The following is a 27362-nucleotide window of genomic DNA, read 5'->3' on the forward strand; positions in this document are numbered from 1 at the left end:
TAGTGAATAGAAGGTTTCTCTCACCTGGGGACAAAGGCAGCCATCGTCCGCGGGGTAGTAAATTCTCTCCCTTCTTGGCAAAGAAACCTTTTCTTATTGGAAAACGTTCATTACCCCCCACCCTCCATCCACCCATTGATTCACCCATTTTGGCGTAGCCTAGCTCTGAGTTCTCTTGTTATTTAAACTTTAAATAGATCTCACCAAGTTTCTACAGTTGAGCCCTGGAGTTGGTTTGCCTCTGCTTCTACCACAGCTCAGGCATCCTCAACACTCCAGGCCGGCGGCTGCTCGTGAGGTCGTGTTGGCCTTCCCACGGTGACCTGTTTCACCAGTCCCTGCCCACTCAAGCAGACCCTCAAAAAGGACTCCCCCCATGATACGGGGAGATGGTCAGGTCAGTGGTCAATGACCCAGCCTCTCTGCTAGCTCGGCGTGTTCCAGCTGTGTGACCTCGAACACTTGGCCCCTGTGTGCCGTCGGCTACGATCTGTAGAGTGAGGCTGATGAGAGGGATGGTGGTGTCTACCTCGTCAGGGCCGTGTCAGAATTCAGGGCCTGTCTGGCTTTGGCCAGGGCCTGCTAGGGAGACCGTGACACCCAGTCCAGGCTACACCCTCTCCACCGCGTGGTTTAAGGACGCTTCTGCCCCCACGGGACCACTGCCCCGTGCAAAGATGGTTACAGCCTCCGCAGACATCACGAGGAGGTCAGGTTTTGGGTAATCCCCCCCACTGCTTTCAGCTCCCCTTAAAATACATCACAAGTTCTCAAAGCACTTTGAAATGAGATGCTTTCAATGATCCTTTTCTGCAGGACTGTTTTCTGATCCGAGACACTATCTTATGACACCTCTTGGCTTCATTTTACCTCCATCAAATAAGACGACACAAAAACCCTGTCTTAGAAACCCTGGAAAAATGACTCCTTTCTTCCCTGGGTAGATTTCATTTTGGTTTTTCTCAGGTTTCATAAAGGTAATCTTGGATAGACTGAGGTATTCATGACATTTGAAAGGTGTCGATGCTCAAGGTATTTAAAGACACGCGGGCTGAGCGCGTACCCAGTTCGCGCTCCTATTCCATTTAATTTGACTTTATTCAAACTCTAAACACTGTCCTTTTATGCTGTGGCGCTTCTTCCTGAGCCGCTTGTGAATTATGGCAGCTCTGATGGCGGCTTCCATGCTGCGCGGTGCAGCCCCAACAGCGGCGGCGCCCCTGGCTGGCTTCTCCACCCCGGTCATTCTGTCACCGAGCTCAGGGAACGCATCCGGCTGGTGTTTGAAAAGCTGGGAATCAAAATAAGCTCAGGCCAGAAGGGCAGAGTCATCGCCACTTGCAAATCAGCTGTGTCCAAGGAGCATGATTTGGTTTAAATCAAGAAGCTCTATGCGCCAGGGGGGCGCCCGGGTGGGGGGTGGGGTTGGGGGTGAGGTTGTGGGGGCCTGGAGGGGTGCTTTGGGCTGTGAAGCTGTGACCCTGTAACTAACGGGTTTGCTGAGGCACAGGTGATGTGGGACTCATGTCTGCACCTCCTCCTTTGATGGGGGGCGCATGGGGGGGCAGCCTGAAAATTCAAAATGTTCCAGGTACACGTGGTGAAGGGACCCACATTTTTGGAAACTTCCCACTGTATCCCCTTTCCTCCCACTTTCTCCCACAGAGATGGGTTTCCCTCAGCACCGGGCAGAGGCCCCTGGCCTGGGTGGGCCTTTGCATTCCCGCCCACTCGGGAGTGGGGTGCCAGCGTGTGTAGGGGGGGCTGGTAATAAGCAGGAGACTTGGCTGCCTCTTCCTGGGGTAATCGTGTGCACAGGGTGGTAAACATTGCAGGGGCGGGGGACGGCTCTCTTTGTGGAGGTAATGCTGTATCTCTCATCCTGTTCACCCACGTTAATCAGAAGTAAAAGCAAACGTTTCCCAAGGATCCACTTACTGTTAATCAAGAGCTGACTAGGGATTCGGGGATTTCTCCTGATGACACTGAACACAACTAGGGCCTGATGAATGTTTTTATATTGTTTTCAGGCTGAAGTCCTGGACCCACATGTCAATTTTGAGGGCACCCTTTTCCTTCTGTGGGGGGCACTGGGAATGGTTGCTTCTTGGTCAGGGCTCTGCCCGCCTGTCCAGGACCCCAGTGAGGCAGTGACAGTGGCCGTGCCTGCAAGGCACTGCGCTCTGGACAAGGAAGCCTAAGCTCCAGTGTAGACTGGGCCGCCAGTTAGCCCCGTGACCTTGGACAAAGTCCCCTGCTGGCCGCCTCCTTTTCACCTGAGCGTTAGAGACGTTCCCTTCTCTTCAGGCCCTTCCAACTGCCAGTGGCCAGAAGGTTGGACTCACAAATGACCTTTCTCCATGGACTGACTGAGTGAGGTGCACCATGTCGTGGACAGAGCCAGACGTGCTTTGACGAAGCCTGTGGGTGTGTCCCCATGGGCACATATTTTACGCAGCTCTTCAGACCTCCCACCTACAGACTCTTGCCCAGATTTTTAGGTCTAATCATAAAATAGTCCTCCTTCTGCTCAACTACTTAGACTTCATAAACAACGGCAAAACCACACATCAACAATGGAAGAAAATTTGACTCTCGACTTAGAGTGTCTTGGTTAATTCCAACCCACTTAAAAACAAACCTTGGGCGTGGCGGCTTGCACGGGAATACAGCGGTGTAATGGCAGAGCCGGGTCCGGCCTTCCCTGGTGGCACAGACCCCGCTGTCTCCCTCCCATTGGATGAGGTCACGGCCCATCGACAGCGGCTCGTACCCGGTGCTGCTTGGCTCTGGCGAGGGGGTGCCGTGCAGCCTCGGCAGGTCCCCTCGGGTTGCCCCATTCCTGTTCGCATGAGCTCTCGGCTTCAACACCTGAAGTAACGTAGAAGTCGATAGAATGCAGAAGACATTTGGCGCAATAAAGGTGACAAAGGAAATCCTGAGTAGATCCGATAACAATTTCTTTCATTTTTTTCCTGCCCTTAGAGACAAGGCACTGGAGCCACCAACGGGAAAGACAAGACATCGGGCGAAAACGGTAAGGCCGGGAGGAGCCCCTCTGCGGGCTTCGCGCGTGGGCACCTGGGGCAGGGCAGGGTGGGCCCGCCTGCCTTCCAGACCAGCCCGCGCCGCCCACGTGGCCCCCTCCGAGCGCGGAGGTTAACGATGCACTCGGAGCGCCCGGTCTGGGCGGCTAAAGAAAATGGAACCAGCTAAATGCAGAGATGGGAACGCTTTCTTTCCCAAAGGAGGGCTCCCATTTTGGGCAACATGATAATTACAATGCAAATATAGTTCTCTGCTGTCTTCATTAGGGTTGGTGAGAACCATCCGAGTTGTTGTGAGGATAAAATGAGATCAAATGAGATAAGTGCTTTGAAAACTGTGAAGTGCTCAAGTCCTAAAAGGAGGCTTTAAAACCTGCTTCACCCTCCCTCGTCTGCAGAACCCGAGCGGGGCACAGGGAGGGCCGGGTCAGCAGGAGGCGCGGCCTGTTTCCCTGGCGGGACAGATGCCATCAGGGGCCTGAGTGTGAGTGTCTGGTGATGCCCGGCTCCACCTCTGACCCCATGTGGACGGGACACTGAGGCTTGGAGTGGGAGTTGGAGTGTGACCAGAAATGGGACTTTGAGGAAGATGGAACAGGGCAGGGGGCAGCCCTGCTCCCCATCGTTAGCTGTTGTGATGCAGGGTTAAATAATGAAACATTCCCCTGAGCACTGGGGCTGCAGCTAGGGTGCCGCTGAGGTTAGAGTCTGGTATTCTTATTTTTTGTTAATTGCAAATTATAAAATGCACTCGCCCTTTGTGGAAAACTACTGCCTCTGACTGGATGGAATTTATGTTGGTGCCAACTCATCCATTTGTGGATCATGCCAATCTCAAATACCAGCCGCAAATATCCCTTAGGGGCCAGAAAACCACTTTGGATCTCTTGTTGTGGGTCTGAGCTGGGGCCTCAGCAAGGTTCAAGCCCTAGAATGTTCCTCTGCACTGTGCATGCCCATGGGCAGGGTCAATGTGGTGACCTCGGGGTGAAAAGGTCATCAAATCACTAAACAGTGGGATTGGTGCTGAGAAGGCCCCATGAGATCTAGGGAGGGTGTGGGCTCTTGGCCAGGAGATCGGGAAGTAGAGAACCAAAAAGCATCCGACTTTCCCGACTCAGATTTACATCCATCTCTCCACTGGAATTCGTCCCCATGGAACAGCGCACCCTTGGAATTCTGGGGCTTCATAGCGAAGACTCCTCCCAGGTCCTCTGACATCTTCTGAGTTCTCCAAGTCCTTTCTTTCTGTGCTTGGTTATTCCCAATGGCCCAATTGAATGTTCGCGGTGTGTCTGTTGACGCTTTTCCTATTATAAAACAAAATGGAGATGTTTTTCCAAAGTTTGCTTATCAATTCATTGAAAATAAAGCAATGAACCTACGTCATGTTAACATCAGTAACAATGAAACATGGAAAGTCATTATTTCCAAAACAGAAAAATTATTTAGAGAAAAGAGTGGCAATGTTTTGCCTTTTTTTTTGCAAATCTTTTCAATATCTTGCTTAATAGAAGGCAGCTGTGTCTGCATTTAGTCTGCTATAATATCACATGTCGTGTAACCCCTGGAAAATTCCACTGCACCCTTGGGAGAGAATGAGACTTAAAAGAGTAATGACACCTTAGTGCTATAAGAAAATGAATCTGATCTTAAGGTCTTGCTTAAAGGTGACAGGTACCCCAGGGTACCTGGCCTATGCTTTAAGGCCGCTGGCAGTGCCTTTTAGTGCAAGTCCTCCATGTCTGTACCGGGAGCAAGTGGGTGGTGGCAGAGACAGGACAAGGTCTCCAGTGTTCACACCCCTGCACCCTGGCTTTGCACTGGCGCTCAGTCACCTGTCCCTCAGAGCAGTACTGTGAGTTTGGGCACTGCAACAAGTCAGCTATTCCAGAAAATGCTACTTTCTGCCATTCACAGTCATGGATTTTCTTTCAGCCCACTCTAGTGGAAACTTGGAGGTATAAAAGTGAATGAAATGGAAAATTTAAGATGCTACGGATAAAGTTTTTCTTTCTATAATTCTAGATATTAGAGGATTTTCTCCTCTGAGTAGAAAAGGGGATATTTAGAATTAGAGAATATTCAAATTTACAGAATAATGACACTATATAAATTCAAGTTATTAACATGTCAGTCCTTCATTTTAGATAAAACTGCTCATGTAGATGTGCATGATATTTTATTATAATATTAAGTTTGTGCTTCAGTTTCTAAAATCAAACAGAGGTCAATAACAACCCAACCAAGATGTCTAGAAGTGGTTTGAAAGATGTTTTCCTAAACAATTCTAAGTTGCTTAATTCCTTATTCAGAAAATTCGTAATGTAAGATCACTTTGGAATTTCTGCCTTAACCTAATGTGACATCCATTGAAATTCAAATTGGGCTGCTGTCACTCAGATACCTACAGAGGTCTTTTATCTGAATGTATATTTCCTGTTACTACAGAAGAAGCTGCCCACAGGTGTGGAAGGAACAGGAATATGAAATATGGAACTTCAAAATGTTATGAGATTTGCATAGTACTCAATTAACCCTAAATGAACACGCACAGATTTCATCAGTTGTCTCCAAATCAAGGTTTTCTTACCTCCCATATTATGAGTTCAGTTGAGATCTCCACTGAACCCTTAAAGCCTGTGGGAGTGAATCATGAGGGCAGTGAAGTTAGAATTCAGATCACAGAAGACACGAGTCAGATATACAGAAACATCAGAGGATCTGAATCCTTGGGCTGTGCTGGAATTTCCTCATATTAAACATTATCTAAAGAGGGCCATTGGCTGGGAAGCTGGAATCTGGTTTCTTGTAATCCTAGGATTTATTTTGTTGCCATGGCATCTGTTGGCGTGAAATATGATGTGTCCTCTGGTGCTCTCTGGGGCTTCCCGAGACCCTCCCCACTCTCCAGGAAATGGGTGTCTGGATCCACAGCAGGGCCAGTTCAATGTTGCTCATCTCATCTGTGTGGAGACATGTTTTGAAAGAAATTTTGGGGTGATAATTATGTTTTAATTTAAAAAAATGAGTCCATTAGGATCTTGGTGATTTGGAGAGTTTCATTGCTTTCTGAACAAAATACCTTTGTTATTTGACTAGTTAGGACAAGGACTTCATTTGCTTGTTGATATAACAGTCTGCTTGACTGAATAATAGTTTTTACTTATGGTTACAATTCATCTGCTTTGTTAAAATTCAACATGTGTGTAAAGACACACGGGAACATCTGATCTAGAGCCCTCACCACCAGTAACCAGCTTGGACATAACCACAAGCTTTTCTTTTTTGTAAAACACAACTTTCATTGGGTCTCTTGAACTGTGTCTTTGTAATTGTTGTTCAGAGAGATTCCAAGAGTTCAATTCCTTTATTGACATAGAAAGTAGGAAAATGCTGGAAGATGAGTGGCTAGGGGAGACATCCAGTCTAAACGGGGTATTTATGAATCATGATCCCAGGACAATCTTCCTTCCTGGGCTTGTGGATTTACTCAAGCTAAATTGAATTTCTAAAAGTAGAATGGATTTCTCTTGACTTAGTAAGTGGTGACACATTTGTTTCTAAGACTCTGGCTTTGGAGGTGAAGGGCATGTGAACACACCTGGTTTTGATAAAAGAACCCCCTCAGATGGAGCTGTAGCTAAATGCACAAAAAGGAGGTATTATATGAACTGTCCCCAGGGCTCTGGGTTGCAGTTTCTTTGAGGTGTTAGTCCCGTAGCTGAGCAGAGCCTTAGGCAGCATGCACCTGAACAGGTGTGCCTTGCTTATGGGGAGATCAGTATTGAGGTTTCTGATGCATGTGGGGGAACTGCTAGGCCACTTAAGATGTTTACTTTGACATGATTATGTGATTAGGAACAACAAATAAAATCGAATGTCCTTGCACTGGATACTCTTTTAAAGATTTTGAATAAAATCAAAATCATAGAGATTTAAGTTCACCTCACCTTTGAATTTTGAGGGAACACAAACACACATACTGCATTTTCTTGTTTTCCTGATATTAAATAATTGACAGAGAGATAAACTGAGGACCTGAGTAGATATAGAGAAATACATATGCATTTATATATAGATAATATAGATACATGTATACCTGCCTATGAGAGAAATCTGTATCTGCATATTCGCCACATAGGTAAATATATGTATATGCACCATTATTAAACCTGAGTGTGATTTTTCAAATAAGAAACAGAATCAATCTCTATTCCTCAGGCACTTGCACCCGATGCCCCTACCCCCACCCTCTTTGTCGAGAGCGCCTAGGAGGTACCAGCATTTTATCTTTTGTGCTTCTTGTTGCCCGATGCCCTTCTGAGACCTGCAGCTGACTTGGTGGGTTTTGCTTGGGCTGTGTTTACGCCTTCCCTTTGCTTTGTGGGAGCGCGCGGTGCGAGGTCTGCATGGGAGGGTGGAAGGTGACTGGCGAGGTGACCTGGGAACACAAGGATGGAGCGAGCACTCACATGACACCCCAGGCTGAAGGGGGTTGTGGCCGAGACAGCGGCTGGCTGCTCTGGCTTCTCTGCGCAGGAAAGTTGGCACACAGCAAGAGGAAGAAACACTACTTCTAAGGCCCCGTGCAGTCCTCACGCCCTGCAGCTACCCACAGTGAGGCTGTCGCTGACTTAGGGAGGGGCTGCGATGTGAGTCTGAGGACAGACAGGGAAGCCCGGGCCTGTGGTGTAGACCTGTGGTATGCCTGAGGCAGGGTGAGGCCTGTGTGTCTACCCTGCGTCCATCTCCCCGGAGGTATGGCTAGAAACTCACCTGGCTGAGCTACATGTCTTGGGGTGGATGAAAAGAGGACTCAACGTTCAGCTGCGAGAGGTATTGGGAATGTGAAGTTTATACTCCTGCAACCCGCACCTGCCTTTTGGCAAGGCCCCGCCCTTAGGTGACCCGCTCTCAGGTGCGCAGCTGCTCCCAGACCAGGAGGCTCCAAATCTGCTTCCTGCTGGTGCAAGAAAGGAAGCAGCGCCGACTGAGTGAGGCTGGCTGCAGACACAGGGAGCTCTTAACAAGAAACACGAGTGCCTGTGTCTCCCTCTGCGGTCTCCTGGCCTTGTCTCGCCTGCTATATCTGCATTTGAAACCACCAGAAAAAAATAATTCAAAGCCAGAGTGGATGAAACACTAACACGGCTTTCCAACATTATTAGCCAGATGTGTCCCTGTGGCTGGCTCCCCGGACTCTAAAGAAGCTGTATCCAAAGGGAGGCAGGGACACACGGGTTACGGTGGGTATTGATCCAGAGTGGGGCAGAAGGGGATTGGAATTGCTAATGGAGCCAGGTCTTCAAACCACGGGGTCTCGGCACGCGCGTGACCGGCAGGTAAGACGGCTTGGACAGGGAGTCGATTCTTCATGAAGGCTGTTTTGGATCCGTGCCGGCAGGGGGTTGATTATTGTCCATCTCAGATCACGGCGATTCCCCACCCCCGCCCCTTTGGGTTGCACATTATAATAATCTCTCATGCCAGTTGCCCTTTCGGATATTCTGCTTCTAACCTACTGCCTCTGATGTGTGTGGAGACGGTCAGCAGACGTGGGGCCTGCCGCCTGGCCCTGGTCACAGTCTCTGCGTCTGTCATAAGCGCCAAGTGTCAAATGCTCCCTCTCATCACCTTCCGTGGGGTCCGAGCAGCCTTGGGAGGTGGGCAGGACCCTCGCCCAGCAAAGACCCTGCTGAAGTCACTTATGCTTGAGGTCCTGTACATCACATGAGGGCCGCTCCGGCCACTGGACCCACTTCCAGAGCCCCAGGCTGTCGCTGGGCATGTTCTCCAGAGTTGGCTCTTAATGGGCTCTTAATGGAGGTCCCGTGTGTGACCCGGCAACTTGGGGCGTGGGGTGGGCTGTGGTCTGAGCCCGTGGGCCAGGATGAGGCAGCGGGCTGTCTTCTTGGCCAAGCTGGACATGCAGTTCAGCAGCACCTTCATCCCGTCAGTGTAGTTAACTCACCTCTGGGAAGAGCGTGTGGCCTCAGCCTCATTATAGGAAAAGACCCGTTAAAAAATTCAAAATACCAAAATTGAAGAGCCAGGTGGCGGGACCACACCAGAAGGGAGAAATCAAATCCTATCCCCAAATTAACAAAGACGTAAGAAAATAAATAAAACATTAAAAAATTGAAGAAATATGCTAATTTATGAGTTTATCCATAGTTTTCTTTTTTCCTTTTCCTCCCTGCTTTCTCCCTTCTTCCCTTCCTTTTTGGTAGGGTTGAACTTTGGCTACTTTAGACCACGTAAACATAGGATCTTGTTCTGTCTGTATGGAGGAGACACATATGCCTTAGGGAAACGCTGAAGTTACAAATGATGCTAAAAGAGTTGCCAGTTAAGATCTTTTTAAGTCCGCGAGGCCGTTTGAACCAGGAAAAGAGGATTCTTCCAGCCTTTGGACTCTTGCTCGCCCCAGTCAGGAGGCGGGGTATTTTGTATTTGGCTTGTCTGTTATTTATATGGAAATAATATTTGCCCAGTGCTTGAAAACACTCTGCTCCTGTAAGTAGATGACACACTCGTAATTTTATCATAGAATTAAGTTGCACAGCGGCGGCTTCTCAGAAGAGAGGCCGGGCCTGGATCGCACCTGGAGATAAGATGCTCCATTTGCCTCCCATCAGGGGGCCTGTTCGTGATGACACAGGCAGAAATGCAGACTGCCCTCTGGGGAGAGGGTGTCCGGGCCGATCGAGCAGCCTGAGTGGACTTCAGGGGACGGGGTTGTCTCAGGGACACCTGCTCTCTCCTCCGGGCTGTGCACGGAGAAGGAAACCTCAGTGTCCCCACGAATGCCTCCCGCACCTTAGAGCATCCCGGAGCTCCAGAGCCCAGGGCACGTGTGTCGTCAGGCTTCACACGACTCAAGACCACAGCTTTGGGGAGAGCACCTGGGGACTGCGAGGGCTCGTGTAAGTTCCACGCGACACTAGGGATTGGCGTCTTCCAGCATTCTGAATCAGTAATGAGCCGCAGTCTCGGATCAATACTAATTGATTGTAAAGATGTGGCTCAATTTGGATTATTCAATCACCAAGCAGGGCTGTTTTGCTACAATTTTTCATTCTTCCCCTTGTTTTCAGAAAGTGACCAATTTTCTTGACCTCGCGGCCAATTGAGGACTGACTTGTCTCTGAATCACCTTTTTAAGAGTCTCTACAAAATGCAACACTGGGTTATTTTGGCAGAGTCCTCCACACCGGAGTCTGGTGGAGGGAAAGCCTTTTCTCCGGCCACGTGTTCCCCATGACAAGCCCGATGGCTCCGTGACTGCTGCCGCTTTCCCTTGTTTTTCACCTGCGAAGGAGGACGCAGCTCTCAGTCTGTGTCTGGGGGCAAATGGAAGCGCAGACCTTGTCAGAGGTGGTGGAGCAGAGCCTTAAATGCAGCGTGGCGTCCCCACATGGCCTGGCCCCCAAACACGCCCAGGGTCTTTCTTTTTTTCCCGTTGTGTAACTTCATTTCGCAAATTAGGATAATTTTCTTTTCCATGTACAGATCAGATAATTTATAAACGATCATTTCCCAACTGATAGAAATCTAAGAGGAAATAAATAAAATGAGGGCTGAGAGAAGTATCTCAGCATCTTCTTTCAGACCATTGAGTCTGTGCCCTTCCTGGCACCGTAGATTTTCTTCCCAGCTCTCCCTGAACTGCTTCCCCGGGTTAAGCAGATAGATCATATGAAGCTTTTGGGCCTGAAAAATTAACTTGAATCTCATTCATTTTCCAAATCAAGGGCATGCAGTGTCCTGCTCCTTACACTGTCCTCACTTCTTAATAGCCGTGGCAAATATTCCTGGGTCACTTTGCTCCTCGGTGGTGATTTCCTGTGATTCCTGGGTTGGATTGTCCTCTGCAGAGGATTAAAGGTGACTCAGAGCCTCTGGCCCAGGAGGAGGGGGCGCCCGAGACAGGAGCAAGTATATGGGGAGGCCTCTGGGCCTCAGTTCTGAGCCGGAAGAAGCTGTGCTGGCTGTGGGAGCATCCCGGGTGCCACGTAAGAAGCCTGACCCCAGAGCCACCCTGCTGGACGTCCAGCCAGCCACGTGGAGCAGCTGCCCGGGAGATGCCTGCCAGCCGCAGCCAGCCCACCAGACACGTGGGTGAGGATCCAGGGGGCCTTAGCCCTAGGGCCGTCTGCTGCACACGAGCACAGAGATTCCCTGCAGGAAGTGCCAGCTGCGCCGCCAGCCTATGGGGTGGGGAGAGGAGCCTCAGCTCCTGCATTTACACTGGGGATTTGGGGTGACTCGCTGGACAGCAGTGGTGAGGTGGGACAGACCTAGATGCCCCGTCTTTGCTCGCTCATTTGGGGCCTTCCTCTCTCCCCGCTGCTGTCAAGTGCATCCAGGCTGTTTCCTCGGCTGATCAGAATACAGTCCAGGCAGGGCGCACCTGTTGGTCCTTCGTAACCAGAACAGGGACGTGGCCAGAGTGCGGGCTCTGCTTTATTTGCTTATTCATTCAAGTTACATTTGCTGAGCACCCCTGTGTGCTGAGACTGTGGTCAGAGGGGTGGTGGGCGATTTTAGAAGAGAGAGCTGGGGGGGGGGTGGCTGAGAGTCTGTAATGAGGGGTGTATCCACCGTGGTCCTGGGAGGTGGGAGATGGGGTCCACCGGGAAGCTTCCAGGAGCTGTGATTACCGGGGACCATTTGCAAAGGTGTGTGCAGGATGTAGGGAAACCCACAAAGAATAGTGTCGCCCGCGGGCCTCAGACCAGCATTGGCAGGGGCCAAAGGCAGGTACCAGACCCCAAAAGGGAGTGTCTGGGGCAGTAGCTGCTGGACGTGGCTGAATTGTGGCAACTTTGCAGGCTTGTAGGGTGGCCAGGGTTAGCAGCTAAATACACAGGATGCCCAGTTAATGTCAGTGTCGGGTAAGCAGAAATGTCTTGCTTTGTTTTAGTGTCAGTATGTCCCTGCAGTACCAGGACCTTCTTGCAGACCACATTTTCTCATTCTGCTAACTGGGAAGTCCGTGCTGCCCTGGCCGCCCTGGCGGGGCAGCAGACCAGCCCCCCTTCCTGTCTTCCGGTTGCCTCTGGCACACCATGCAGGGGACGAGCCCCACTAAGTCGCAGCGCATGCTGAGGAGGAGCTGGCAAAGGGGGAGTGTGAGGAGGGGGGGGAGGGCCGGAGTTGCACCCCACCTTCTCTGCAACCTCCCTTGAGGAGCCTGAGGCCAGGTCACCCCTGCCCCGCTCAGCTGCCTAATTAAAAAATGTCACCCATTATCCTGTAATTGATGGCACCTTTTTCAAAGACAGAGCAGGGATGACATTTAAAAATTTATTTTTTCTCTGTTGGAGTCACTCTGCACCGTGAGGCCCGTGCACCGCTGGTGCCCCCGCCCGGAGCTGCCGGCGCTCACCCCGACAGCAGGGGTGACCTTTGTGTACCACCTCTGGGTGGGGTCGAGAACAATAAAAAGGGAAATGCTGCCCATCACGATCATCCTTTTTCTTTTAACTGTGTAGTGTCATCGTTGGCTTAATATTTCCAAAGGAAGGAGAACTGTCAGATCTATTTTTGAAAACTGACATATTTGACGTTCTCCGGCAATTAGGCTGTCCCGGGAAGGTTAACGTGCGTTCTCAGCAGCCGCTGCAGCCCCAGCCTCCTCAGGTGTCACTCGGGAGGCAAAGGGGGTGGCAGAGAGAGGGTGGGGTGGGGGCGTCGCAGGAAGGCGGGGTGTTGCGGGTGGGTGCGGAGCTGTGCGCGGCGGCCAGTCCGAAGGGACCCCTCAGCCAGCTGGGAAAGGGGTGGGGGCAGGGACCCCTCAGCCAGCTGGGAAAGGGGTGGGGGCAGAGCGGGCTCTTCCCCTGGGGGGTCAGGTTTGGCGGAGCTGGCGGGGGAGGGGCCGCCTCCTGAGCTGGGCCAGTGGGGGCCACCGGGCCCTGCGGTGAGCTGGAGCTGGAGGCACCAGAGGAGCTGCCTTCCCAGCCCACCAGGCTGCTGTGGCCCGGGAAAGGTGCGGGAAGGAGGCCCCTGTGTGACTCCAGGAGTCCCTGGGAGGCCCGGCCTACTGCTGCCCGAGGGGCTGAGGTGTTGCCAGGGGCTGATGCAGCCCTGAGGGCTCCCAGGTCAGAGATGCCCAAATCTGCCTTCACGCCCTGGAGAAGCTTTTGCACCAGACTGGCTTTCATGTAGGTGCTCCGCACGCCTGAGTTCACAACCTCGATTCACACGTGTGAGGACAAGACCTGGGCTCACGGGACGCAGCACGGACACGTCCGCCTGGAGTCGAGGCCAGAGCAGGACCTGGAATGTCAGTCCTGCTCCTTCCCGGCCCCCGGGGCGGGTCCCCTGCTGTCCGCAGTGAAGCTGGTCAGCCGAGAAGCCAAGATACTCGTCCCCACACAGAAACCCGCCGGGGAAGCTTGCCAGGAAAGCCGGCGACAGGCGCTGGGGACCCCGGGCTTGGGACGTGACGGCCGGTAACCCCCTGTGCGGCTCCCCTCGGAGGGGCGTTTTTATTAATGCTGGGTTTTGACAGCGACGCCGCTTGACATCCTCAGCGGCCTCCTCCTCAGCAGGCCTGTGAGCAGCTCAGCCTGAACACCGTCCTTGCCCGGGTCTGCAGTTCTGGGGTTTTTTTTTTTTTTTTTTTTTTTGACACAAACAGGCAAAGGCTGCATTTAAAAGGGCAGGTTTGTTAGGAAAAAGAAAGGAAAAAAGAGGCGGGGGCAGAGAGCTGCATTTCAAAGGAACAGCCTTACTGAGACCTGCATGGACACAGGCCTGCAGGCTGGGACAAGACCTGCCAGTTCTTCCACAGTGCATTTTGTCATTCAGACTGTGCTGAAAGATTTCATTTAAAAAGACACTTAAAAATTAGGGTCCCTCGAACTCTAGCCCCATCTCCTCCCAAGGTAACTCACATGGAGACTGTTTCTCAACCCTGGGACTCCTTTGGGTCCCACAGGCCCTGTCAGCCCCCGCAGCTGCTCCAGGGCAGCGTTCCAGCAGTGCAGGATGTGGCCCCGGAGGCCCGCGGCTGGTGTTATCGCGAGTGGCTGCTGCAGTATTTCTATTTTTTTAAAGATTTATTTATTTATGCATGTAAGATCTGGGGTGCAGGACAGAGGCGCAGGGGATGAGAGGATTCACCAGATTCAGAGTGGGGAGCAGAATAGGAGGATTGACTGAAATCCACCACTGAAGGGAGCAGCGGGGAGACAGGAGAGGTCTACTGGGACTTGTGGGTAGCTCCCTGGCTGGGGATTGAACTCGTGCTGCAGAGGCTGCGGACAGCTTCGCAGTGCTGAGACTTCACCCCTTGAGCCACCAGGGAGGTCCCTGCAGTGTTTCTAAAGCACGCTCGTTTCTCACTCCCCTTCTACCATCCCAGGCCCAGGAGAGGATTGAACACTGGGCTCCGGCCTTTACTTAGCGAGGCCATCTCGCAGGCTTTTGTCACCCCAGCACAGTCATCACAAGACAGCGGCCCCTGGGGTGTTAGATGCTCTCGTGGCCACGTCATTCTCCCTGCAGATCCTGCTCAGCTTGGGCCCCCATGCAGCAGGGCTGCCCCCGGGTCGGGGCCCCACCGTGTGCCTGGATGTCAGGGTCTGCAGATTCGATGCAAACACAGACCTGTGGGGAGAGTGTGTGTGCGCCCCGCGTTCCTGCTGGTCTGTAGAGACCACATCTTTATAGGGTGTCTGAAAGGGCCTGGCTCATGGGAATCTACCAGGGAGGTGCTGCCGGGGATCAGGATGCACTTTCTGGCCACAGAATGTGCTCAAGCTATTCCCCCCAGGGAGCTGTACTTGGCCATCATTTCCCTGGAATTTCAGAAGAAAAGAGAAAGGTTTAATATCAAAAGTTGGCTGGGCTTCCTCTGGGGCTTGCGGACATCCCGGTGCCTCCTGAACATGGGCCTTGCAGCGCGGCTCTGAGGCGCCTACTGTCCGGTTGCCCCGATGCCACAAGCCACGCTGATCTCAGTTTGTTCCTGAAGCGGGCCTGGCGGGGCTGTGCCACCTGTGTCTGGCCATCTGCTGGCGGGTCCACCGTGAACCCTGCCCTCCCTGGGGTCCCAGGTCCTCACTGTGGGGTGCCTTTAGCCCTTCGTGATTCCGTGGCCTTCTCTTCCCCGGACACCCGACCGTGTTTAACGCCTTTTGGTCTGATTTTCTGCACTTGCGGAGGGAGGGCATAGCGCCTCTGGGGAGGAACGAGAGACGCAGCTCTGGAGGAAGCTTGTGGGATGCTGAGCCGGATGGAGCTGAGCGGGGTGGAGCTGAGCGGGGTGGCCGCTGGCTGTGAATGCTACATGCCATAGACGTGTCTCAACAAAGTGGATGAAAATAGGAAAATTCCATCTTTTCCCCAAACATATGCATCTCCAGTTAGCTGACTGCTGAGCAAGCATAAGGACTTGTTTTCTGGATGCTTCCTGGCTCTGCCTCATGTTTTGCAAAGAGGCTGCCGGGCCAGGATGGCAGGGCCGGCTCTCACCCCCACGGTGGGCTGAGGCTGAGCGTGGCTACTCCTTGAAAATGTCTCACCTGCGTTTTCTCTAAATCCAGGCTCCTGGCACCTCCGAGGAGGACGGCCTGGGACAGTCGAACTCAGCTTCTGAATTTCTGAGCTGGATCTGGCGGGGAAGGGGCCAGAGAGGAGAAGGCCCAAGAGCTCCCTGCAGACAGTGCTCAGTTCTGCTCACACATCTCAAAGTTGAGCAAAACCATGACATCCTGGAATTGTGGTTCTGGGCTGGAAGGAGGCTCTAAGGAAAGAGAAAAGTTTAACCCGATAGGCAGGTACTAGATTCCCCCCAGCACTCTCTCCAAACTGGCTTCCCCTCTTCACTTTCTTGACATCAGCTGCTATTAGTGCTCCCTTGAGCTACTGCAACCAAAAATGGCTCTTCCATCACTGCTAAATTTTTAATCTAGAAAGAAATGCTTCTACCTCTGTTGATAATTAGAAAAGTTCAGGGTTGGTGTTTCAGTGCTGGTCCTTTGAAACGTGCTTTTTAAAAATATGATTTCAAAAGTGTGTCATTTTGGATCATGTTGCTGGCACTGGGAATTTCTGTTTTTAGAATTCTTGAAATAAAAACACTCTGCTTTATCTTTGGCCTGTAGGGCCTTTGAAGGGGCGGTCACAGTGTAACCTGAAGGAGGTGCTGGTTCAACGCTTGAAGGTCAGGGACCAAGCCCCACCCACACCTGAGCTTCCCCCTGGCCCGGTGCAGGAAGTCTGGAGTCAACTTTCCTGCTCCCCAACAAAGAGCTTCTTACCTGTTCTTCTTGGCCTGGGCTGCCAGAACGTGGTTATTATTAATAAATAATGCTTTCAACAGAAGCCAGAACTCTGCCTTAGCCAGCTAGTCCTCCTGAGTTGGGGTGCTCCCTGGGGCTCGGTGACCTGGTCCACAAACGGCGTCACTTTATTCCCTCTTGGGTATTTCATCTTTTTCTCTTTTTATAAACACGTGGCATCTTCTGGGTAAATAGAATAGCACGGCCTGACATTGGGGCAACTCACCTCTAATCTAACAGATGGCCGAGTACCTGGCAGGAGCTCTTGACTTAGTGTTGTTTTTAAAAAAACCAGCAGGAGTGATGTGTCTGCACTTGGACGTGAAGAGGGGTGCGAGGCTGAGGTGTGCCGCAGGACCTCATTGGTTCTGGGACTCAACACACATCTTTGCTCACATGCAAACCTGTGTTTGGGGATGGAGGTGCCCGCCGCTGCCTGGAGATGCCCCTCGTGAGCACTGGCCAGTTAGGATGCTTGAAGCGCATGGACAGGTTTGGGGAGCTGGGACCGGATGTGGCCATGTGGGAGCTGCAGAGGTGGAGCTCACAGGTGTGACATGATGGGGGGCGAGGCAGCCCTGGGTTAAGGGGTGTGAGTCTGCTGAGCTGCAGCTGGACCTGGCTTTTCAGACCCCTTCCCAGCTTCACTCCGAGCTTTGCACCCGAAGTCCGATTCTGTGCACAGTGGGCCCCTCTGCTGAGTAGTCTCGCACATCTGAGAAAGCTGGTGATTCCTGAAAACCCCCAGAGGAGCACCTTGGATGCTTGGATGGAGTCCCAGGCCAGAGAGCAGCGTGGGATGTGGCCAGGAGCGGGGGGAGCTCTACAGGAAGGATGCGGGACCCCAGCCAGGGGGTGTGCGGCCTCCAAGGAGCCTTCAGTCAGGCCACGCTCCCCAGAGGGACGGAGAAGAGGCCCACGGCCAGCCTCAAAGTCAGATCATTTCCAGGGGCCATGTAATGAGTTCCCAGCCCATGCTGTTGTTGCCTCCTGGATTGTTCCCAGCCCATGTTGCCTTCTGGATTGTTCCCAGCTTGGCCGACCACACCCGGGAGCTGGGGCTCACTTGTCTCTAGTCTACGGACTTTTCTCCTCCTCTGTACTGGCTCCTGAAATGCCTTTTATTTTCTTAGCTTCTGTGTCTCCCTTGAAAGTCACATTCCCTTGCATGTTGGGAGCAGGAGAGGCAGGACCTTGATGAGTTTTTCTATGAATTAGGTGAGAGGATGCTCCTTTGAGGTGACTAGAAAATGTCCCCTGATTACGATTGCTTGGACTTTTCTTGCAAGTTAAAAGTGGGGAACTTTATAAAATTCTCCATGGTGGTGACATTCTCGGGGTTTAATGCTCAAAGCTGGTGTTTTGAAGTTTGGAAGCTAAAGCCAAAAGGGAGTCTGACAAAGAGGTCAGCATTTTAGCCTGTGCTGCTTGATGAGTCCTGGCAAAGTCAGAGAAAGGCAAAAAGGCCAAATATTCTAAAACAATGCAAAGAAGGAAACAGGGAGCTGCAGCAGAATGAAAGAAGGAGGCAAAGACTTGAGCAGGAACCACCTCCCTAGGAGGGCATAACACGCTCCTTTTCTGCGTCTTCAAGCCCTAGAAAGGCTCGTACTTTGAGTGACTGTACCAGGCAGGGCAGGGTGTTGCGAGAGAGCTGATTCCCCGGAGGGGAGGGGAGAGCCGGAGGCCGGAGGGCGGCCAGGGAGTTAGGCTGCCAGTGTTCCCGAAGATACAGGAAATATTTCTGCAAAAGAGCTGAGGTCTTCAAACTCTTGATCATTAAGAAGAAACGGCCATCCACACGTATCAGGAACTGGACAGGTGTCTCAGGAGAAAAAGCACACAGTCAAAGGGAGAAAATGAGCCAGGCTACGCACAACGATGTATTGAATTTTCGTTATTATCAGCTTGAAGTGAAATGTTTTCAAAGGGATTCTATACTTGTTATAACGTGGAGGAAAATGAGGTTCATCTACCAAAAAATCAAACCCTAAAATAACAACACCTTTAATTATATATACAATATAGGGAGTATATCGTTTTCACATCTATTTATTACATATTATGTAATATATACTATACATTGAAAATGGTGTAAATGGTGTCTGGAGGTAGGTAGTGGAGGGCAGCAGAGTGGCCGCGAGGAGCACTGAGCCCCTGTATTACTGTTTTGCTATCCTCAGCACAAACCTCTGAGCATTCGGGCTGCTTGAGCACCAGCCATCACAGCAGCATCCCAGCTAGCAGAAGCAGATCGGAACAAGAAAATAAGACAAAGGGTGCCTGTTCCGAGCCCGTGCATACCTGCCAGGCTCGGCTCTGCTCTTCACTCCGCCTCTTCCCAGCGGCTTGAAGTAGTTTTTCTTGGTGGAGCGTGAGGGAGGGGCCGCGTGGCTCTCTGTCCGTGGTTTACTGTTAGGGAAGGTAGTACTTGATTCCTGGCCAGTTCTTTCCATTCCTTCCTTGTCTCGGAAGAGGAAGAGAAGCTTGGTGCGTTGCCCTCACCCCTGTAAGGCCTCATCTGCCCACTCTCCTCCGGGAAGCCCTCCAGTGCTGTCTGAGCAGATAAGAGGAAAGACTCGGGTCCGCAGTCTAAAGACCCCCTCGTGCTCTCCGGACACAGGGTGTCTTCCTCCTCTTCCTCCCTAGCCCCGTGACGACTAGGAGTGTCTGTGGGAGAAGGTGCCGGAGGCGACAAATCTACTGTCGGTTCGGTAGAAGTCGATTTATTAAAGGGTACCAGCGCCTTATGGAATTTCTGGGGGACAAGAGAATGCAGCCTGGACTGGGCGTAGCTGGCAACGATCTGCCGCACTCGGCCACCCGGTGGGGTTTCCAGCAGAGGCCGCCCTGCTGCTGGGTGGAAGGACAGGGGGTGTGACCCAGGCCTCTCCTCCGTGTTGGCCGGAGACGGGTCTTCCTGGCTGGGCCCCCACCCTGGCGCTCACTTCTGCCTTCTCTGGGGGGTCCTGTGATAGGGCACCTGCCGGGCTGACCCCAAAGCCTGCATGGCGGAATTCTGCTCCCAGGACATCCGGGCGTGGCGGGTTCTCAGGCCGTGGTGGAGGGAGAGGGGAGAGGGCGCTGGCCCAGCCATCTGTCCACCGCCTGGGGCTGCAGCCGGCCTGGCGATTTCCCCAGCGCGTCCAGGAGCAGGCCGCAGGCCGCTGACCGCTGTCCTTGTTCCTCGAAATAGCACCGGAGAGAAACAAACCTCATTTCGTGACCGTCCTTATTTCAAACACAAGGAAGGGTGTGACCTGGGAAAGGAGTCTGACCCCTCTCGAGTCCAGCTGCTTCTCAGCTGCCTCATTGGTTTGTCTTGATTTTTTTCCCTAGAAAATGTTGAGTGTCCCCGCCCTAAGGTCCTTATGCTCAACCCCAAGCCCTGCACTCCAAACGTGACTGTGTTGGAGAGAGGGCCTTTAAAGGGGTGATAACACAAGAAGGGGGATCCTCTGTATCCCCAAATACAAACAATGTAAACCAACATTACCTCAATTAAAAAAGAATAAAGGGGCAATCAAACAAAACAAGGCTGTCAGCATGGCCCTAATCCAAGCTGACTCATGTCCTTCCAGAAGAGATCAGGCCGACGGGCTCAGAGGGATGAGCCCGCGAGGACGCAGGGACAGGGTGGCCTCAGAGGTCGGCCATCTTGACCTTGGCCTTCCAGCCCCAGCCCGAGAGAAAGTAAATATCGGTGTTTAAGCCACACACCTGGGGGCTCTCATTCAGCAGTGGAGCAGAGAAATGCAAGTAGGGACCACGTCTGCCTTCCCAGTAGAAAAATAATTTTTCAATGATGTTTAAATCTACCTCTTTGGTTGTCTCCTGGTAATGAACTTGGGGGAGTTTGGTCTCATAGTGCTCCTTTCTGCTGATACCCCCGGAGTCACACTCATCTGATTATCTGAATGCCACATCTGGGTACTTGTTTTATGTAAAGGAGAGGGTCTAGGGGGAGGCCAGGGAAGAGGGATCTCTGCGGGGGCCAGGGGCGGGGCTGTGAGTGAGTTTTCGCTTTCAGCCCATGACTGGGGCTTAGGCTTAACCCGGGCCTGGCTGGTGCGGCGCAGGCTGTGTGTGTCAGAACAGCACTACTGTGGGACCTAAGGATTTCTCTCTCTCGTAAACAGCTGTAAGTACCAAAGAAGGCACCAACTTGGTAAATGGAAAGTTAGGAGAAATGGGGATTGTGTTCATTTGATGTGGGTGCACGATAGAGGCAGAAAGACCCCTTGCGGGCACTGCTAAGGCCTGACCCAGCTCATTAATCTCTGCTGCTTAGCAAAGACCTGGAAAATTGCAATTCTCCGCACCGGCAACCCCAGCTGGATAAATCCCAGGCCGGCGGCAGGGGCGAGAAACCGCTGGGAGCTGCTTGCTGGGCGCCAGCGCCTGCCTGGCAGAGAGAGGCTGTTCCATTCAGGAGTCACCGCGAAGGATGCCGGCCCTCTTCAGGCTTCCTCTGCAGCTTTTCAAATACTGCGTTGTCTTTGCTTATTATTGGCGTCTCATGAAACGGAGGCCTGATGCCAATATTTTTACAGAGTAGCTATAGCAATTTATTGTCATTACTTCTTTTTCTTGGAGGTAATAACCTTTTCCCAAACACCAGATATCTGTTCTCTGGGTATGTTTTGATCCACTTTGGGGCGTAAAGGCTAAAAATTCCCCTTCTTACTCGCTTTCCTTACTTTTCTCTGCTTTCCCTCAGGCCTCGGGGCCTGAGGCCCTCCGGAGGCAGCCACATTGCTGTCCTCGCCAGGGGCCGGGGCAGGAGAGACGGGGCTGGGCCCTCCGCCTCAGCGAGCTCAAGAGCATCAAGGGCAAGGCCATGGACAGATGCTGGCGTGTGCCGAGTTAATATCACCCCTTGGAAGAGGCAGGCCGCCTCAGAGCCGTGGCATTCAAGCCCCGCTCGCTCGCAGGGCATACTTAAGTTAAATGACTGTTATTTCTTTATGGCATGTGAAAATGCAGGTCCTTTTATAGCAGCTCTGTGCTGCGCTCCCGATCAAGACACACTCCTACTCAGGACAATTATACCCCAATTTACTGCTTATGCGCAAATTTCTGATCTACAGGATTAGGCCTTAGGAGGTAATTTGTTTCTATAAAATAAATCTTAAAATATGGAGCTTTATTAGTAGGTGAATGCAAGCCGTCCCTGTGTGTATGTGTGTGAGTGTGTGTGTGTGTGTCTGCCGATTGTGTGTGTGTGCACGAGTGTGTGTGTATGTGTTCATCTTTGTGTGTCTCGCTGTGTGTGTCTCTGTGTGTCTATATGGGTGCATGTGTGTGTGTCTGTGTGTGCGTGTGCTGTGCATTTGTGTGTCTGTATGGCTACGTCTCTGTGGGAGCATGTGCGTGTGTGTGTGCATGTGTGCATGTGTGTGTATGGCCCTGTGTTCATGACGGCGCCGGTACCCCAGGCAACATCTTATATCATCAGCTCGGAAACAAATAGACTTGAGTTCCTTTGACCAAACGTGGGGGTTCACACGGTATATTTTTGAATGATGTTGCGATTCCAACATTTCATCCTATCTTGGGCTGTTCAGGATCCATGAATAGCTCAGTTATGCCCTGAATGACTACACGTCTGTTCGTTTTTTAAAGGATTTTATGCTAATTATTTGGAGTCTGCCACTTAGATTGCGAGTGCACCAATGAAGGATAATTTTTCAGAAACTGTTGTTTCTCATCGACTAAGAGCCTGGCTGCCCCTCCCTCCCGGGCAGACGGGCCACAAGCTGGCCTTGGGGGCGGCCTCTGCCCCACACGCGGTCCTTTCCCTGCCTCCCCTGACCGCCTGGACATAGCTCTGTCTCCGGCTTTATTCTTGGAATTTCTGAGGTTGCATCACGTCTTTGTGCATTTCCCTTTTGTTGTCAGTGCTCCCCGGGAGAGCAGGAGTGTGGGGTGCTCCCTGCTCTTCTCCAGCCCCTAGGACAGTCGCAGCTTGTGCCTGGCTTTGCAGACCACGTGCCGAGTGAAGGCACTTGGTAAAGTTCTGCCCGGCCACCTGGTCGCGGGCAGGCTCGCCACCGGCTCCTCGTGGTCCATGCTCAGACTTGGAGCCTAGAAGAGATTCCCTGAGCAACAGCAGCGGGCCCCACCGACGCCCGTCCCGAGCACAGAGGCTTGTGTCTGAAGAGCAGAAAGGAGCACAAGACTGGGGAGTAAAATCAAGATTCGGAGCAAGACCTGGATTCCTGGAGGAATCCAGGAATCTGTGCACAAGTCAGACCAGCGAGAAATGCGCAGCTGCTCTGCAGAGAGCCCCAAAGTTACGCTGACCATGTCCCCCCGGATCCACATGCTGGAGTCCGAGCCCCGGTCTCTCAGAATGGGCCGTGAGTGCAGATGGGGCCTTTCACAACAAGAGCGAGTTAAAAGGAGCCTGGTAGGTGGGGCCTGATCCAGTCTGACCCAAGTCTTTATAAGACGAGGAGAGGCTGCGGGTGCGGACACAGGCGTAGACGGCTGTCGCTGGCCTAGGAGGGAGGCCTCGGGAGATGCCAAGCCAGCGGACCCCTGGACTGACTTCAGCCTCCAGCACAGAGAGAGGAAGCGTCTTCCTCTGGGCAACAGCCTGCGGGACTCAGGCGTGGCACAGTGCTCGGGCAGACCCAGGTGACCTGCCATAGGGCTGACTGGGGACCCCACACCAGCCCTCAATTCCGGTGCGGGAATAGCTATTGGCAAGCAGGACTTCCCCGACTGGAGGGGATGTTGCGACAGTGTTGGAGACGGGGGATAGTCATCTGGGCTTGTCTCCAGCTGGTGGCAGTTCCTTCCTTTTGTGTTTATGGTCCTCTATTTCACATTCGCCGCCAGGCGAGCTGCACAGGAGCGTCCCTGTAAGTCTACGCGGGAGAGTCTCGACGCTCAGCCACGGGGTCGTCTTTGGGAAGACGCACCTGCACGTCTTGCTCATGTCAAAATAAAACACAAGCTAACAGAGGCGCGTCCTGCTCGCTGTCTGCGGGGGATGAGGTGGTTTTCGGGGAGGTAGCATCAGGATGTCTGTGCCGGTGCCCAGCACACCCAGGTCCCCCTGGGGGCCTTGGTTATCCAAGTCCTCATGCTGGCCTGTTAGCAACCTGTGTCCTGCCTTGGTTTGATGAAATTTCTGCCCAGGGAGGAGGTGTCATTGCTTTGCAGCTGTGCTCTTTGTTCTGGGGGTGGCGTGGGGTGTGAGAGATGGCGGCTGCAAGATGGGGCTGTGAGAACGGGCGGGGTGATAAGGCTTTTCACTCCCTCGCTCTGCCCTTTGGCATGAGAGGCCAGGTCTTCAGTGAATGGACATGGCAGAGTTTGGGTGAAGTCTCAGATATTTTGGGGTCCGCCCAGCTGGGCACATAGGACATTGTGTTATGGGGTCCCTCTGCTCGTACCTCCTGAGCTGTAGAGTCCAGAAGTTCAGTTTCCTCTCATTCTCCGGTGGAGTTTGGGATTATGCCCCCACCCATTTTTTTAGCAAAAAAAGTTTCATTGATTTACCACTGATTACAAAACTATGTAAGTTTCAGGGGTATGTCTTTGCCTCTGTGTGCATATAAGCCTCAGCCAGAGGACAGGGGCGGGCGGCAGGGACAGGGACTCAGGAAGGGGTGCACCCGGGGCCGCCTCATGCTGACCTGCAGTCAGCAGTTATGAGGAGACCCTGGCAGGTGCTGGCCCATGAGCTGCTCAGAACTGGGGTTCGGAGTGAGAGAGGAGTGCAGGAGCACCCCCAGGTGTCTTCCCTTGTGGCGTGGCTGAGGGCCCCTCTCTGGGGTCCTCACTGGAGAAGGCCCTGGGGTTGCTGGTGGCCCTGGCTCCTCCCTGGTGACCCCCGCACCCCTCGGGGCTGTCACCACACAGGAGGGGTCTTGACTGGGCCTGGGTCTCTGCACGAACACGTGAGGCCACAGGCTGGTGCCCCCTCAGCTCCCCCCAGGCCCTCTTCCTACCTCCCTTCCTCCTGCCAAGTTGGGGGTTCTCAGAGCTGAGCGTTTCTGGCTTCAGGGTCACGTGGCCCCACCACCACATTCAGGGCATTGCACCTGCGCTGTGACTTCCCCCGCAATCGGGGGGGTTCCCCTCCCCCGGGTTTACACACCCCCACCCGGGGCCTGCTCAGCGGAAGGTAAGATCAGCCTTCCCCAAAGAAGGCTCGTTCTGCAAAGTAAACAGAAAGTCAGGCTCCTGAAATATCCTGCTTGCTTTCCTCAGCACTGTAGTATTTGCCAAACGCGGGCGGGATCTATACATCCCATTCGGCTGGAGATATTAGTTTAAAATGTAATTGTGAAATTTATTTTTATGACCCGTCCTTCCTCTCATTATCTATTCCCTAAATATACATAACTTCCTGCATCTTCATTTATCATTTGTCAAAAAAATAATATTGCTGTTTTCTCCAACTATTTTAAAAAGGGAAAGATGAATCAGCCCCTTCAAAATCTTCAGGCTGCAGCAGTGTTTTAAATTTGAAAGCGAAATCCCCCATCTCCTTTGGCGCTGGGGCTTTGCTCCCACCTGCCGTCAGGAAGCAGGAGCCGCCTGCTCCTCTGTGGGGAGGCTCGGGGGCTCAAGACCGTCCAGTCCCGTGGGAAACAGCGACTCCCAGACCTGCAGGTGCCGCTCCCTCAGGCTCCCGGCTGGAGGCTCTGCTGCAGGAGAGCAGGGGCTCCGCCGGGTTCGGCCTTCCCGTGATGAATCATCCCGGCCTGGACTTGCGCCTCAGGCACGGGGGTGGGGGTAAGGGTGGGGGCCGCCCAGGTCCTCCTCTGGAGTGGGTTCCCTGAGTCATGGCCCTGCAGAGCGGACGGCTTGCCCACAGCCACCGGAGGGCCTAGGGACAATCCCGCTGTCCCCTCATCCTCAGGGTTTGCAGGTTAAAAAACTCGGGCCCCCAGACAGTGCCTGGACTTTGGTGCACTGGAAATCTCTGCTTTCCTGGGCTCCCGAGGACTCTGCAGAGGACTCTGGTTCTGGTCTCGGTCACAGACCACAGGCCAGGGGCTGGCAGAGCTGCAGCCGGCAGCACCACCTCAGGCAGGGGTGCGAGTGGGGGGCTCGGTCGAACCTGCGCCTGCGTGGGGACCCTCAGGAAACACCAGGCGACAGCTGCTCAGTTGAGGGCTCGCAGGTGCAGGAGCGCGGCATGGGGCGAGTGCGGAGCTCACAGCCTCCTTGCTGGCAGCCCGCCCCTGCCCGCGCCTGGAGGAACATCATCCCAAGGGGAAGCGATGGGGCCGTGAGATCAGAACGCACGCATGGGGTGCCTGGTGGCCAGCCGGGAACAGGCCCGCTCCCTGCTCCTGGCTAGCACTGTCCCACCTGCCTCTGGGGACCCCGATTTCTGCCCCTGACTTGGCTCCCCTGCTCAGGTGCCAGCCCAGGCTGGCCAGTGGGTTTCCAGGGCCTCCATGTTGCGTCACCTGTAAACACCTGCATCGCCACCCCGGCAGCGTCTTGGGCTCACCTGAGAGTCTTAATAGGAGAGGCCATTGGGTCCTGCCCGCAGGGTACACCTAGCCTGGCCTTGCTCTCAGGGGCCCGGGGCAGTGAGGCAGCCCGGCCTGGGGCCTGTGTCTGAATTGAAAAGAAGTGAACGAGAAAGAGCACTTGGTGATCCTGACCATCAGTTTCTTCTACTGAGTGGAAGTTTTACAGATTCTTGGCTTCATGGCCAAGAGGATTTTACTCCTTTGTTCTAAGTATTGGCTGGAAGTCGGGGAGTGCCCTGAGAGGCCCCCAGGGCCGAGGGCCAATCGGTGAGCTTTCCCATTGCTTTGCCTTTGGATCCCCCTTTCAATGGCGGGAACCGTGGGCCGGGGGCCGGTTCAGTGTTTCTCCCGCAGCAAACAAACTGCTAAGCTGGCCTTGTTGGAGCGAAGCCTGAGCCTTGTGAGACTCGGCCTGGGGGGACGGTCAGGTGATGTCACCCACTCACCACGAGGACAAGGGCCTGCTGCCCCCCAGGGCCAGGGCACGCTCCTGCGGGCTCGACTCTGCAGCTAGGCCTTGTCGGGGTGGGCTGGGCGCTGCCTCTTGCTTCAGCTCGGTCATTGCTGCGTGTTTGTGTTTTTTGCTGCAGATGGGCAGAAGAAAGTTCAAGAAGAATTCGACATTGACATGGACGCTCCAGAGACAGAACGTGCGGCGGTGGCCATTCAGTCTCAGTTCAGAAAGTTCCAGAAGAAAAAGGCTGGTTCCCAGTCCTAGTGGGAGTGCCCCTTCCTCGTCTGCCAGAAGACACCGACTCCAGCCATCATCTGTCTAGAATTATAACAACACCCTAGAGAGAAATCATCCGACACACATAAACACACACACATGCACACATGCACACATGCACACACACACACTCTCCCACAATGCATGCACGGACACCGTGATATTTATGCCCTTTTAGGAAGGTATAGATGATGCAATTGTGAGTGATTTAACCTGTTTATCTCTGGTATCATTCCTCCTGCAACTATTTTCCTTGGTGTTATAATAAAACAGAGTTGAGATGCGTGATTCAGTGTCTGTCTTCATCTCGCCCTGGGTGATGATCTTGGGACGTGGCAGAGCATCCACGTCTGAGGTCTGCTCGGTCCTGGCCGGGAGAGCTGGCGTGTCAGGTGTCCTCTGCCAGGGGCAGACACGTCCTCAGTGCACGCAGCTCACGGGGCGGTGCTGGCTGGCGATGGCCGTGTGCCTTCTTGTGATGGGGCCCGGTCCCTGTATCCGGGTGCCGACCATTCAGAAGTCCCGCTGGAAAGTTGGGGCTCACCAGGACAGCAGGGGTGGGGTGCATCCACATCTGGAGCCCATCACCCTGGTTTACGCGGTTCATGGCTCCAAAGGGACACCCCCCAGCTTTGAGGCTCTTTGCTGCTCACCCCAAGTGGGACTCAGGTGGGAGGTGCCCCCCCATGCTCCTCACACTGTAATCTCCCCCCTGGAGAGGCCAGAGCCAGGGGACTGGGTGTGTGCCTGCTTTGGGGTCCCATGTGCAGGGGCCCCCCAAGTC

At 53.2% G+C, this 27362-nt stretch overlaps 1 protein-coding gene across 1 annotated transcript in view; it reads left to right on the plus strand.

The window, feature by feature from the left end:
- The window catches only part of PCP4 (Purkinje cell protein 4), a 47145-nt gene extending 20451 nt beyond the window's left edge, over nucleotides 1-26694 (plus strand). Inside the window, exons 2-3 of the mRNA XM_084231435.1 lie at nucleotides 2986-3037; nucleotides 26439-26694. Of these exons, the coding sequence (XP_084087561.1) occupies nucleotides 2986-3037; nucleotides 26439-26566 (180 nt within the window). The 3' untranslated portion in view covers nucleotides 26567-26694. The remainder of the gene's footprint in view (nucleotides 1-2985; nucleotides 3038-26438) is intronic.
- Nucleotides 26695-27362: the final 668 nt, after the last annotated feature.

The sequence above is a fragment of the Talpa europaea genome (genome assembly GCF_964194135.1).
Source record: "Talpa europaea genome assembly, chromosome: 4".
Classification (NCBI taxonomy): Eukaryota; Metazoa; Chordata; class Mammalia; order Eulipotyphla; family Talpidae; genus Talpa; species Talpa europaea.